The 15486-nt window shown below is 54.5% G+C and overlaps 1 protein-coding gene across 2 annotated transcripts in view; it reads right to left on the bottom strand.

Annotated features, from left to right (window-relative positions):
• The window catches only part of UNC5B (unc-5 netrin receptor B), a 30894-nt gene extending 16911 nt beyond the window's left edge, over positions 1-13983 (bottom strand). For both annotated transcript variants that reach the window (XM_052677346.1, XM_052677347.1), the window contains exon 1: positions 13835-13983. In XM_052677346.1, coding sequence (XP_052533306.1) covers positions 13835-13916 — 82 coding nt within the window. In that variant the 5' untranslated portion in view covers positions 13917-13983. The remainder of the gene's footprint in view (positions 1-13834) is intronic.
• Between the last annotated feature and the right edge of the window lie 1503 nt (positions 13984-15486).

The following is a 15486-nucleotide window of genomic DNA, read 5'->3' as shown; positions in this document are numbered from 1 at the left end:
AAGCCTGCAGACGGACGCCCGCACTGTGCACCTTTATTACACAGGCACTGGGAGTGGAAGGGAAAACATTGAAAGCAAAGTGTGTGCTGAGAAATGGGTGGGACGGAGGAGCTGGGGTGTTTTGCATGCAAAAAAACTCCACATTTCTCCAACCCTAAACCACTCTTTCTTGTTGCAAAATCCCTCGGCCACATCTTGGTGCAGGGCATCATCCTGTGCTGCTGCAGCCCCCATTGAGGGTCTGCAGGCATCCAGATGGCAAAAGCAGTGCCCCAAGCTGGGAGCAGGCAGCACAGTCGTGCTCACAGCACACTGAGCCCAAGCATTTACAGAGCCGCCACACTTCTTTCTGTTTATCTTTCTGATCGTGATAATCGCAGGAGGAGCGTGCCAAGGAGGTCCCCCACGGCCCAGACCGGCTCATTTCTCACTAGACAGACACGTGCCTCTCTCTGCCCCACTCTACCCAAGCAAAGGAGAACAGGAGGAGGAATTATGGAGCAAATCCCCGTTATATGCTATTGTGCTCGGTGCCTTTGTGCTGCTTTATGCATTTCCTTCAGGGAAGTGATGATGTTTGAAAACTATCGCAAGATTCCATCTAGCTCTGGTTCTCATTACGGGCCCAGGCACCACTCTTTGTGCTATTTTAATTCCATTGTTGCGTTCCCCTTGTATCGCTTGTTCTGTTTACCGAGCCGCGGCGCTATTTTTAATGGATATAATAACTACGCGGACTTCATTTATTTGCTTTGGCTCCTAAAAGGAAGAACGCCAGCAGCAGACAATGCGGCAACGCGCCGTGTGTTCACACGGATGGCACGCACCGCGCTCCTGGTGGGAAAAGAACAATAAATTCTGCAAGAAAAGAGGGAGGGGGAAAGAAAACAGGGAGCAAACAGGGACTTACTGCCACCGTTGTCCCAAAAGAATCATAAACCGTCATTCAAGTTGCGCTAAATCGGCACAGGAAGAAATCACAGAATCATAGAATGGCCTGGGTTGAAAAGGACCACAATGACCATCTGTTTTCAGCCCCATGCTATGTGCAGGGTCGCCATCCACCAGACCAGGCTGTCCAGAGCCACATGAGCCTGATCTTGAATGCCTCCATGGATGGGGCATCCACAACCTCCTTGGGCAACCTGTTCCAATGTGTCACCACCCTCTGTGTGAAAAACTTCCTCCTCATATCTAACCTAAATCTCCCCTTAGTTTAAAACCATTCCCCCTTGTCCGATCATTTTCCAAATCCCTCCTTAGAACTACACGCATGTGAGTCTCCTTTTTGGGAGAGCAGTTTCTCAACGCCAACGGCAAAACTCAGGATGGGGTGTTCCTCCTGGGGGAGACCAATGTCCATTCCACAGGTATGGAGAATCCTGACACCCAGATGGGAAAGGGGGATGGCATGAGCCCTCCCCAAAACCCTGGGAAGCCACAGAAGTGTCCTGGAAGGCTGCTCTCTCTATGCCAGTCTACTCGTGGGAAAACATCTGATGCTAAAAAGAAAGGGAAAAAAAGGCTAAGTTGAGTGTCCCAAATTAACTAGAAATTCACCCAGAGGAGCAGCATCGCAGCGGTGGCTGGCGAAGAGCACTTTATTAAATGGTCTTTAAAGTTGCCCTTAATCTTTCAGATTTGTTGCTACGATCAAGAAAAGCATACGTGGAGGATGGGAATATTGCGCTGCTGTTCTTTCTCTGCCCTTTCCCTCCCTTCTCATTTGGCTGTGATAATACAGGACAAACAGAAGGGAAAAAGGGGGAGGGAGAGACGGGGATAGAAAAAGATTGAAGAAAAAAAAAAATGAAATAATCCCTGATGTTGGCAAGGAAAAAGCTATTGACATTTGGGACAAAACCACTGGGGTGTTCAGAGCCACGGGACCCAGAGCCAGTGCAGCCCTTTTCTTCCTTTCTCACCGCTGCCAATTTCCACCTTTTGACTGTTTTCTCATCCCTGACTCACGAGTGGAAGCTTTCTGCACAAAGCCAGCCCTCGCTGCCCTTCCACCTTTTCTTCTCCCCGTTCCCACAGTGCCGCATTCCCCTTTCCTCCCTTTGTCCTGCCCTCCACTGTGACCCAACCTGCTCCCAGCTCCCGTAGCCTCCGACAGAGGTGACCCCAAAGGGGCCTGAGAGAAACGCTCTGTGCATGAAAAAAGGAGGAAAACCAAACTTGAAGTACTGTACCCCCTGACCTTACCCCCTTCTGCTCTCAGTCTCCATGCAGGAGCATTTCCATCACGGTGGTGATGTGCTGATGGCTGGACTAGATGACCTTAGTGATCTTTTCCAGCCTTAATGATTCTATGACTTCTGCTAATTGCTCTAAGTATGGCACTGCTGCAGGTGACTGCAGGCACCTCGTGGCACCTGGCTCCAACTTGCTGTCAGCACCAATAAATCATCAACCTGGGCACTGGGCATGGGGTGCCAGCAGTGGTGGGATCCCAGCAATGTGCTCACAAATGGCCCTGCTTGGTGCTAATTGGGAGCGTGGAGTCAGAGCTGGAACACAGGGATGGAATGGATGGAATGATTGAGGGGATGGAGGTTAGGTGCTGCTGCTGCAATGCACTGCAGGGGGATGCTGCAGACACAAAGCATAAGTAGATGCCCACGACCCCCCACTCCAAGCAGCTTTACTGCAGCCTTGGGGATAAGCTCTGGCCACCCAACGTCCCCAGGCCGCCTCGGCTGAGGGACTTAGCCTCAGAAACCCTTACCCTCAGAAAGCCCCACGGGTCTAACCTGGGCCTGCCTAACCCCACCCATGCACCATGCAGTGCTGCCCAATGCTACAGTTCAGGAATTGCACTGGACCCCAGCAGCTAATTGCACAAAAAGTCCTGCACAGCAGACAAACAGCAAACACGTCACTCCTTAGGAGCTCCAAGCCTCCTGTGCCATTTAACGCCTGCCAGGCTTTGAGGTTCGGTTCTTGGGGCGCTCTCTATAAACAGTGCAGGTGGTGGGAAGCACCGCTCCCGTTCCAGGAAAGCTCCTGCTGGCTGAAGGGACCCATTATGGCAGCAGCTTGTCCATCCAGCCTGATACATAAATTACTAATGCAAATTAATGGGTAATTGCAGCCCTTTCGTCCTAAATACTTAAATTATTTAACAGGTAATTAAGAGAGGAAAAGAGGAAAAGGGGCTTCACCCCACAGAGGCAGAGAGAAAAAATGAAGTGAGACCAGGAATACCCACATGTGCACAGGTTCTGCCCCTCCAGAGCCACTGGGACAGGTACCATCAGTGCAACAAGTTTCCTGTCCTCAGCAGCAGCACAGCCCATGGAGATCACTGACATCGAGCCAAAAAACCATGAGATTTCCTCCTCCTCCCACCTCCAGCCCAAAGCAGCCGGGATATATTCCCACCCTGAGCACCAGAGGGGGGCAAGAAGGAAAACATCCCTTGAGAGAAGACGTCATGTGGGAAAAAGTCACCGTAACAAAGCAATGCGTGCCCAGGGACAGCACAGGGGGCAGGGAGACGCAGCCAGACAATAGTGAATAGCCTGCAGATTACATCCTGAACTCGCAGCCTCCTGGGAGTGGGGTTATAAAAACCCTTTTTATTTTGTTTGTAGTCCAAAACAAACAAGTACATAAAAAGCCGAACGTGGAGGAGCCAGACAGGAAGTGAGTATAACATCTGGGAAACATCTGGCCTGACTGCCCTGCACACCAAGCCCAGCGTGGTACCTGCACACATGCTTCCAACCAGCACCATGCCCAGCCCTGCCTCCCTACCCCAAAAGGGCACTCCTGGAGGCAACTGCACTGCAAGGTGTCTCAAGCACTGCATGATGCCCAGGTGCAGGACGTCCTGAGCACAGCAGGACATTGAGCATTGCAGGATGCCCTGAGTGTTACAAGATGCCCCACTGTGAGGTTTTGGTATTGCAGGTCACGCTGAGCATTGGAAGATGTCCCAATACGGGATGCCCTGAGCACTGTAGGACACGTGGAGTATTGAGAGATGCCCCATAGTGCAGCTGTAAGCACTGCAGGGCACCCCAAGCATTGCAGAACGCCCCGGTGCAGGATGCCCCGAGCACTGCAGAACACACAGAGCTGGGGCTATTCTCTTATTTCTGTTTCCTACCCTCTGTTCCCAACCCTTTTCACCCAGGCCATGCAGCAGGGCACCCAGGGGCAATTAATGGGAAGAGCCCATTCATTCCCCAGCTGCAGCCCGAACAGCCCCACATCTTGGAGCCCAGCACTAGCTTCCCCACTTCTCTTAGCAAGTGCTTCAGTGCGGCTTTGGGGGTGGGAGGAAGTTAATGGAAGGCAAAGCTGATTAAAAAGAACAATGCAATGACTCAATCTGTTTCTTCCCTACCTCCATTGTACCAAAACTCCTACATTTAGGAAGGGTTCAAGTCAGTGCCTCCATACACAATGAAATCATCTCTCCAAAGGAAGCAGGGAGGGTATTGCGGACTCTGGGGCAGGACTGGACAAAACCCGCAGACACAATCCCACGGAAGGGCCAGATGGTCCCACAGGGCCTTGGCACCTTCCATTCCTCATCCTTTTCCTCCCTCCCTCCACAACCGCTTTGGGGGTTACCAACATGAAGGCCGTCGCTGAGGTGCACCAAACTCATGCTGTCGTGCTGCTCTCTGTGCCAATGGGACTCCGGTGAATGGGACTCCACAGCCCCATGAGGCGTGGTGCCCATACCCCAGTCCAGAGCCCCATTTACGACCCGGCTGTGCAAGAGCCGACAGCTTAACGAGCTCTCTGCTTCCCACTTCCCCAAGTGGTGCCTCTGTATTTACGGCCTGAAAGAGTGAGATGGGAGCTGGCAGCCCATCACCCAGCTATCTGCTCCTGCTGCCGTCCTGCCCACATCCCGGCAGTTCTAGGAAGCCATAAAAAACGATTGTCTCTCCACCTTCCCCCCCTCGCTTTCTCTCTCTGCTCTAAAAACAAGAAACACCTCTACTTACTTATTTATTTTTGTGGTGGCGGTCATTTCTTTTTTGCACTCACCCCAAGGAAAAGCATCAACTAAGTGATGCAGGGAACCTGGGAGCAATCACACCGATGTGCTGTAGGGCACCCAGTGATGAGGTCCCACCCAGCCCTGTTCCCTTGGTGCCTAGGAGAGGAGCAGGAGGCCAGCAGCTGCCCCAGAGCTAGCATCAGTGCTGCAGGGAAATGCCTCTTGGCTGCAGCAGCATTCCAGCCATCAGCACCATGCACACCAGGGTGTCTTCCTCTGCCTCTCAGTTCTAAAGATGCGCAATGCAAAGGCTGGTGGGGAGCACGCCACATCAGTCGGTGCAATGCACAGGATGACATGCAATGCTCTGGTATGGTATGCAATGCATGGGGAGATGTACAGTGCCAAGATGAAAGGGGTGACACGCAATGCCAAGATATGCAACACATAAGGGGACACGCAATGCCAAGATGCATAGTGCACAAGGGGTCACATGCAATACCAAATTTGCAATGGAGAAGGGGACATACAGTGTCAAATGTGCAAAGCACAAGGGGTCAGATGCAATGCCAAGACTCGCAAAGTTCCAGATGCCTGTGCATGGAGCAGAGGTGACAACCTCCATGCTCTGTGCTTCTTCCAGACAAACAGGCAAGGAGGAGGGGGGAAACAACTGCCAAGAGATGAGCTCAAACCCTTCTGGTCCTGCCCTCCCCAGGGTTTGGATGCAGAACGCAGAGCAAGGGCCCCGGGGCTGGGGGCCGTGCCCCTCCGCTGCCTTTCATTACAGCTGCGGCTGGAGCTGCCGGAGCTGGACGTTCTGGTAAAGCCGGTCAGGAGGAGAAAATCATAATAAAAACGAAAGAAAAAAAATAAATAGAAGAAGAATGAAGAAAAACCAACACCCTTTCAACGTTCTTGGTTTCCCCCGGCGCGGTGGGGCAGGGGAGAAGCAGGACCGGGCTGCAGGAGCTCCTCTCTCTTCCGCCCCTCTTTATCTGTGCCCGGGGCTCCCCCGGCGCCTGCTGATAATCAGGAGAGCATTTGAAACCCCGGCGCCAGACAGGATCCTTATCTCGAGGAATGCGGGATGGGGGCTGCTCCTGCGACAGCTCTGGGACGGGAGGGAGGGGGGAGAGGGGGAAAGAAGGACCCCCCGCTTCGCGCTCCGCGCCCCGACGGCACGGCCGCACGGGAAGCCCAGCCGCATCCACGCGAAGCGGGCCGTGCCGCCTCCCCCCAAGCCCCGAGGGTTGCGCATATTGCCAGGAGAGAGGGATTTAAAGCAAACGGCGAGGGGCTGACGGAGCTCAGAAACCGCCGACGCCCCAAACAGTGCGGTTGGTGCCGGGTAGTGCCACTGCAGGTACCAGCTCGCCTAATTAGCCGGCAGAAGAAAGAGCTTCGTTTCAAACAAAGCTCTTATTTTATTTATTTGCTGACAGTAGCAGCGCAATCCCCTCCGGCACGCTGTGAAAGCAAACACGCTGTCCTCAAAACAAACCGCCGGGGGCTTTCGGGTTGTATCCTTCCCCCAGCGCTCCTCTGCTCTCGTCTTTGGGAAGGGAAAACGAGAGAGCTAACAGCCCGCGGCTCCCACGAGCGTCATGCAGGTGGCAGAGCCGGCTCCTCGCCTCCCTGCTCCTCCTCTGGGTGCTCCCACACTCCTACGCAGTGCCCTCCCCATCAGGGCTCCGCACACCCCAGCTCTCCCCCTGCAGACACCCCACGCCATAGGTTGGTGCTGGGCACACGGAAGGGACCGACCGCGGCCATCCCTGCTCTTAAAGATGCATCCAGAAGAACGTCGGGAGGGGAAAAAAAACATCCCTAGGAGCAGGGAGAGAGTGTAGGGCCGCCGTGATTTTATTTAGTATCTTTATTTATCGAAGTGCTTTAAATAGATATGGATTGACTCTCTCAGCTCTGGTTATTACAGCTTGAAAGGGGAGCCGGAGGCACTTTGATTAATGAACACCAGAATGCTCCAGGGGATGCTCGGCATCCAAAGCCACTTGGTGCCCTGCATCTCCCTCCTGGTGAGGGCCCATGGATGGTATAAGTCCCCTCCACATAAGGGTCTGCACCCCAGTGCTAGCATTTGGGACAATGGTTGCTCCAGAAGTGCCACATACAGGATGGTGGCCCATTTGGGGACACTCCAGCGCCCCAAAGATGACAACTGGCTTTCCAAGCTCTGCATCCCCACCTCTCACACCTCTCCCCAAATGCCACTGCAAACTGACTGCATTTCTTTCTAAGTCAGCACTGGAGGAATTCAGTTATTCCACAAACAAGGCCTAATTCCTCCTTCTAAAGAGAAGAACAACCCTACCCAGCTTTCACTGATATTCTGTCAGAAACACTCTGGGTTTCTCATTCTACCTCAAGAGCATGGAAATGCAGCTCCTGCCCAAAGTGGGCAGCACAGCAGCCATGGGTGAAGACTTAGACCAAAACAAAACACAAAAGTTTTCTCTTCACCAGTGCTTCTCCATTGCTTTGTTTAACTTTTCCATCCTAGATTATTGAGCTTTTTCCTCCCTGCCTGCACAAACAAGGAGTGTGAGCTCACCACCGGGCTGCGACCAAAACCTCCAGCACGGGTCAGTGCAGCCAGGAGTGATCTCAGCTGCGAAGCATCACGAGGGGCAGCCGCATTCTCAGCAGCCCCAAAATAGATTTATACATATATTTTGAGCTAGAAGCAATGCCATCTCTCTGCATGCGTTTTCTCCAGAATAAGCTGGAGGAATGCATGTTTTGCTTTCCCAGATCCCAGGTCTCGTTCTGATCACCTTTCTGAGAAGAGGATGAAGATGCTCTTCATCCCACAGCCTCGAGACCACACAGTTCCCACAAATGCCTCCTCAATTCCATTTGTTGTGACACGGAGGTTCAGATAAGATATTAGGAAACATTTCCCCTCTGAAGGAGCAGTGGTGCAGTGGCACAGGCTGTCCACGGAGGTGGGGGAGTCACCATCTCTGGAGGTGATGCAGAGCAGTGGAGACGTGGCACTGAGGGATGTGGGCAGTTTGGGTGGGCTGGGTGAGCTGAGAGGGCTTTTCCAACCTCACGGTTCTGCACTATTTTTTCTTTGCACTAAGCAAGCCCACCCCAGCACACAGTACGGCCTCACCACAGAGCATCTCCCACCCCACACACATGCGATAGGAAGCTCATCTTTCCCTTTCCTCCCATCTCTTCCTTGGCCACACAGAGGCTCACTGCTGCGGAGCCACTTAGCATTCATTAGCAAAGGACCATTTCCTTTTGCAATAATTACAGGCTATCAGCCAACGCACATCCTCTGCCATGACCCCAAGCCATCCTTCAGCTCCTCACCTTGCTCACAGCTTTCCCAAACTACCTACCAGCTCTCTGCTCCGCATGACAGTGCATAATGGCCACAGCTATTGCAGCACCTGTATTCATAAACAAGCCAACCCCACGTGGTCCCACGGCAGCAGAATGTGAGCTGCTTTCCTATAGATTCCCAGAACAAAATGCTCACACCCACGCGCTGTTTGTGGTCCCCAATGTAGGTGGCGAGTGTGATGCTGCCAGTTTATATTTCATCTTTCAGTAGGATATTAATAGATCCTTCTCCCTTCACGGGCCGACCAGCTCGCTTGGATAAAAACTTCAGTGCTAATTTCCTAATCAGGCAGCACTTAATTGCGAGACGTCTACTTGGGAGCTGAAGCGGGGGAGGGCTGCAGACACAAACAGCACCAAAAAATCTGGATTCCTTGAGGAAGTGAGGCTAAAAAAAGAATTCTCCCCCCCTCAAAAACAAAAAACAACAACAACAAAAAAAACCCACCAACAAAAACAAGCCAGACAGAGAGAAAAATAAATACTTGGGTTTCGGTTTTTGCTATCTTGGGCATAGGAGCTTGGCCATGAGGATGCTGTACCCATTTGTTGGGGTTGAAGCACTGGCTCCCCGCTGTCATCCCATCCCACACGGTGGTCCCCGGGGGCTGAGCAGATGGTTCCCAAGCTGACAGGTTGCACACAGCTCTGGAGAGTGCCAGGAGTTGTCTCCGTGCCTTCAGTATGTGCAAAGGGAGAGCACCTTCCCCCTCCCCCCCAGTCAAAAGGGTTCACTGCTTGCCCCATGGGTTTAGATCCTTCCTAAGGGCACTTTCTGTGAGTTCCCAGAGCTGGCGTTAGAGGAGGCTGAGTTCTGGCAGCAAAGCATGATGGAAATTAAAGCTTTTTGGCCAAAATTTTGACATTTTCAGCAAAGTGGAGGATTTGGGGTTGCAATTTCCCTGCTAAGATTGGTGCTTTCACTGCCCTGCTCCCACAGCAAGCAGCCCTTGGTGAGGTAGGGATCCAGCAGGAGCTTAGGTGAGTTTTTTTCCATAGGATTTCAGTTGGGAGCTGCTGTAGTGATCCCTTTTCCTCCCACTGATATGGGGAGGGGACAGCTGGACCCTTCCTTCCTCCACCCTCAGCAACGTGCAGAGCTACGAAAGCAGTGCAACCTGGAGGATCTCCCTGCCAGCTCCAGCACTGCTGGTTCCCAGGAGCCCTGGTCTCGCAGCCCATCTGGGGGTTCTCTGGGTCCCTCCCAATGTCCTCTTGCACCAAACTGGGCTGTAGGACCTGATCTGTGCGATGCTGACTCCTTTTGTTCCATGCTCTTTTAGGCATGCAATCTGACCCTGGCAGAGAAATATGTTTTGCATTCTCTCCTGTAGGCTCTCCCTAGCCTGAGCCCTTCCCCAAAAATCCATCCCACTCCCAAGCCCTGTGCCAGCAGGGACAAGCAGAGCAGCCAGTCCCGTGGGTATCACCCATAAGACGCTCCAAGGGTGGGCGTCAGGGGCAAGTGACCCGCTTGCAAAAATAATACATCTTCTGTCTATTTTGTGGGGTCGCTGGCATTTCCCAATGCCCGACCACCAGCCCCCGGATCTGTGTGGCCACGCGTGGGATTCCCCAGCAGGCAGGACTGGCCCCAGCACGCCCCGCTCTCGCTGCTTTTGCCGCAGACTCCGAGAAACCTGCCCGATTCCCCCCGCTTTGCATAACCAGTTTATCCCAGCGTTTGTTTGAAAAACCCCTGTTAGTCACCGCTCTGAGAGAAGCAGCCCAGCCCTGCTTCCAGCTTTGGAGCTCGCTTTTCCAGCTTTGGGCTGAGCCAGCCGTGGTTTTTTTCTGCTGTTGTATAAATGCTAGGGCCTGAAATCTGCGCCTCTGTACCTTGCTGTATATACATCCACTGTGACCGCTGCCCTAAGCTGTTTCTGAAGTGACTCTGTGCACGTTGCAACACGGCCATCCGGTCCCCAGAGAGAGATGGAGGACACAGCTGAGACACCCTAAGCCTGGTGCTGGGTCCTGAGGCCATCTCACAGCACTGAGCACAGCCCTCAGTGCTCAGAAATCCTTCGTGCATGCAGCAAAACAAACAGCTTTCCAGCTTGCTTTGTTCAAAAGAAGAAAGTTCCCCAGCAATACTCCAGCACAGGAGCACCATGGCAGCATCCAGGAGCAGGTCTCCACAGGGGATTGCTGCTCCTTCACTATGTTTGAATGCATTTTTCTCCCAAGTTACACATGGGGAAAGGAGAAGCCCTGTGCCCTTTGAACACAGCACCCTCGGGCTGCTTGGCCCCAGAGAAGGGTTGTGCTGTTACAGATGGGACGGAGGCTGTGGGCTGGATATGCTCACGTCAGCAAACCTGGAAAAGCATCGCGGCTGGAGGCCACACAACACCCAAGCCCAGCCCAGGCGTGGCCCTTCCCCTCTTTAAACCTGTCCCGAGGAGCTGCTGGCTCCCGCCTGCTGCCCTAGGAAAGCTCCCACGCCATGCAGTCCTTTCATCACCGCCCACAGCACCTACTGGGAGCATGCACACCCCAGCCCAGGACACCCACCTGGGTGCTCCCAACACTGGTGTGTTTGCTCTCTTCATCCATAAAGGCCAAGGTCACTACCCAAAGCCCACTGGAAACCCTCAAGGACTTTGCCTCTCCTCCCGCGGTGGTCGCTGCCCTACAAAGGCAGCCCAGCACAGATTTAGTGCATGTTCAATGTCACTAAATGGGATTTTCCACGCTTTCTCAAAGGGAAACAATCCCTCAGCTTTGGACTTGGGAAGAAGGGGAATGGGATGAGGAAGGGTGACCATACCAGCAGAACCCTGCTAGCACAGGAGATGCCATGAACTGACTTCATGTCCGGATGGAGGAGAGTTTGGTAGAGATCAGGAGGATGCCTGCAGGCAGGAGGGCAGCCAAGCCCCCTTCCCTTCCCCTCCCAGCCTGAAAACTGGGGCAGTCCCCATTCCTTACACCACAGCAGAAGCCACAGCACCTCCCAGAGCTGCTGCCCCAGTGCTCTGCTTTCGCCAGGAGGATGGGGGAAAGCTTCTGGGTCCTTTCACTACCTCGCTGCACTTCTGCTTCTTGCATAACTCGGTACATTACTCTTTAATAAGTGTCTCAACTCTGTCCTCCATCTCCAGGGCAGGAAAATAACTAAATAAATAACATCACAGTTTTCCCTTAAAACAGGCAAAGCGCAACAGAAGCTAACTGGCTCAAAACATTCACTTGCCAAATGCCGGGGGGATTATCCCAGCCCCATCCGTCGGAGGCAAGCCTTGCTCGTGCTCCTCCTCCTCAGCAACCCTTTATCCGCACAAATCCCAAGGAAGCGTTTGGGGCAGCCCCAAATCCCGCACCTCCGGGCTCGGGGAAGGGCTCTGCTTTCTGGGAAGGGGGTTTCCAGCACCCGAAGAGCTCGAGCTGATGGAAGAGGGGGAGGCGGGGAGCTGCCCTTCCCAAAGGCGCCCCCAGATTAAAAGAAGCATAAACCAACAGCCGGGGGGCCTTACTCCCCCGCGGCCCCAGCTCAGCCCCGGGGTTGGGATGAGCGCAGCCGAGGAGCGGCTCCGGGGCCGCCAGCCCGACGCATTCCTGCGCCGTGAGTCAGGGCCCGGCACAGCGCGGGGCTGCTGCTCGGCTCGCTCCCACCCGGCACGGCAAGGCACGGCAGCACCTCGGCGGTGCGATGCCGGTGCACAGCAGCTATACAACCGCCTTGCAAAAGACCCCGTTTGAGCCATGCTAAGCGCCCTTCAGGAGAGATTTCGACGTGGGAGGCAGCTGCCTTCAGCTTCTCTCGCCGGGTGCGACACCGGAGCAACTTTTTGGGGGCTCTCCCTGCATGCTGTGCATTTTGCAGCACTGATGCATCCCTGCTGCAGCTCACACTTTGTTTTTCCAGCTTGATGTCACCCTGATGCCACTGGCTCCCCACTCCCATGGTGCTGTATGGGTGCTCTGGTTTGGGGGGAGGATCCCACACGGCACCTCAGGATGCACCCTGCCCAGTGCCTGTAGTGCAGGGGCTGTCAGCTGGCTCACAAGCAAAGTGCCTTGCACAAGGCAAATGACAGCAAACCACAGGGAGGCAAAGCAGAGACCAGGGCCGATGGGATCCAAAGGACCCCACGAGCAATTTGAGTGTCCCCATGGAGGCGGCAGGCACTGAGCAAGGACAGGAATTTGGCTCTCAAACTGCAAACCCAAAGGGATGGGGTGAAGGGAAGGAGCCTCTGTAATGGAAAAGCCAAGGGAATATAATGGAAAAGCCAAGGGACAAGGAGACAACACTGCAAAACCTCCTTCTGCACTCCAGGCCCGGACCTGAGCAGAGGTCCTCGGGCAGCCCGCCATCACCTGCCCACGGTGCCAATGCAGGAATTGCAGTTCTTAGGAACAGCAGGGACGATACACACACCACCAGCTGCATCCCCCAGTACGTTCTCCAGGTGCCAGCACAGAAAAGCCATACCCAGAGGACCACCAGCACCCATCCCAGCATCACCATCTGCAATATCCATCCCATCCAAAACCCGACAATGCACTTGTATCCCTACAGCATGCCCCCAAGACTGCTCACCCGGGCAGGCTCAACCTGCTCTTCCCTCCCAGCCTCCTCTCTTCCAAGCCCTGCACATGGGACAGACCCAGGCTTGCGGCACGCTCTCAGCCCCTCTCCTCCCAAGATTGAATAGAGACTGCAACCTCATAGATCCTATACAGTGACAGCCTCCTGGAGCCACCAACCTCAGAAGATGTTGGTGAGTTATAGGGAGGGGGGAATGTATATATAGAAATATATATATGTATATACACACACACATTCGTGTATATAAATATAGTGAAGGCTGAGCTGGATCAGAGGAGTGCTAACGAGAGAGGGCAGCAGGAGCAATGCCTGTTTGTTGTCTGCGCAGGGACTGCCGACGGAAGGGCAGCATTTATTTCAAGTGCATCTCAATCACAAGATTGGGTTGTGCACAGGAAACTTTGAAAAGCCATAGCGGAAAAAATAGAAAACAATAATAATTTAAAAAATAATTAAAAAAAAAAATAGAAAAAAAGATCTCTGAGCTCCCCGGCCATCAACAGCCGGGTTGGAAAGAAGGCAACATCAAACCCTGCCCGAAGGACTGCCTGTCTGACCCGGGGGGACGCGACAGCCCACCGTGTCATGGACAGAGACGGGACCGGTTTGGTTTTTGTGGATGGCGAGGAAAAAGCAGGATGAAATGGAATAAGACGACGGAATAACAGAAGAAAACAGAATCGTCTGGTAGGAGCGCAGGAACCCGCGGCCGCCCCGCTCCCTTCTCGGGGTGCAGCTATGTGGGTCCGATGCCCCCCACCCCAAAGCGCTCCAACAGGAAACACGAACCGAAACCCGCGGCCACGAAGCCGCAGCGCTGAGCCAGCCAAACGGCAGCGAACTTTTGCCAGCACATCCAAAGGTCCGTCCCTCCCCCCTCCCCAAAAGACAACTTCTCCCCGCTGACCCCGAGCCCTCCAGCCCCGTACCTGCGGCGGCCAGCGCCCAGCGACGGTGCAGTGGCAGCAGGAGGAGGAGGAAGAGCAGGAGGAGGCGGCGGGCCGGCGGCATGGCGGAGCGCGGAGCCCAGCGGAGCACAGCGCTGCTGCCCGCCCGCCTCGCCACACTGCCGGGCTGCCCGCGGCGGCGGGGCGGGGCGGGGGGCGGGGCCACGCGGTAGGGGGCGTGGCCACGGACGGAGAGTTGCGATGAGCTGCGACCGGCCTCAGCCCCGCGCCGCCTCCGCTCAGCCCTTTCGGAACCAACCCCCGCTCCCCGTTCCAGTCTGCAGAGGGGGTTTGCGGGCAGCAGGGGGAGCCCCGCAGCGTGCTGGGGATGGCACAGCGTGGGCACTCCGAGAGGTGGATTTAGGGCAGGCGGCTGCTCTGTTCCGGAGGTAGGGTGGTGGTTGCAGGGATGGAGAGGGGGGTCCTGCTGCTGGGACAGCTCCAGCAGCTCATTAGCCCGGCTGCCTTCAGCTTGTGTGTATGGGGAAGAGCAATGTGCTGGAAGAGGACCAAAACAGATCAGAGTGCCCACTGCTGTCACCACAACATCAGACACTGCTGTACCTGCGTGGAGGGGCCCCTCAGGAGCAGAGTGAGCGTTTTGTGTGGAGTGTGTTTTAGAACCCAGTGAGAGCGTGGGGGTTAAACTTGGTGGTGTTTAAGACACTGCCTGGTATTCAAAATATGGATTAAAGCAATGCAAATGAATGGTTAGTTGGCCGCTATTTCGCAACCGTAGCAAAATATGACATGACAAACTATCATTAAGGCAAAGGGCTGTTTTTCCTCCTGGGTGTTTGCCCGTCGCCCCTACTTTTCCCCCAGTGACCTGGTGCCTGTGGTTAGCCCAAGTCCCAGCACTCCCAGCCTTGGTGTGGCCAAGACAGGGGCATTAAAGCATTGAACAACATTGAAACCAGGTGGGCAGCAAGCAGAGGAAAGGCCCAGAGCACAGCTGGTGAGACAGAGCTCCCTTTGGCTGCGATCCAGACTTGGGCATTGCTTCCCACCCAGATTTCAGCAGCAGTTTGGACCATAGGTGGGCTGGAGTGGCCAAAAATGGGGGTGATGGGGGTTTCTTGGCCCCCAAGGTAACCCCAATAACTGCAGGCTGCAGCCCCCTCCTGAAGCCTGTTTGCAGGTAGGAGACGCAAAGGGAGGCTGGCTCTGTGCAGAGGTGCTGGGAGGAGGAGGAGGAGGCGTTTGTGGTTGAGTGGCTCCCGAGCCCTTTCTGCTTTGCAGAGCTTTATGAGTGCCGCTGGCGTGTGATTCGATTAAGGACCGTGCATCGCCTTCCCCTGACTCCAGAGCCTCTGTGGCGATGGATGGAAATCCTGCCCAGCATCTGCAGGGCATCACCAATGGTCCCATGGGGTCACAGCCCGGTGTCACCCTCTTGCCCGCCCTCCTCCAAAGCCACCCCAGTGACAAACAGGCAGAAGGGGAGGTCTGAACTGGGCAAGGGGTGAGGTAGGAGAGGCTCTGTGCCTCATGGAGCAGGTGCAGGGCCAGTGATAATTCCCCATTTCTCCCAGTGCAGAAGCAAGAAGTGCCCAAATCTAGTTATGGGGCAGCAGATTTAGGGACGAACAAAAGGCAGTGCTTTTTTCACACCACCCACGATTTGATTATGG

Source organism: Tympanuchus pallidicinctus, unplaced genomic scaffold (assembly GCF_026119805.1).
Source record: "Tympanuchus pallidicinctus isolate F22 unplaced genomic scaffold, pur_lepc_1.0 scaffold16, whole genome shotgun sequence".
In the NCBI taxonomy this organism is placed as follows: Eukaryota; Metazoa; Chordata; class Aves; order Galliformes; family Phasianidae; genus Tympanuchus; species Tympanuchus pallidicinctus.
This window is presented reverse-complemented; position numbering and strand designations above follow the sequence as displayed.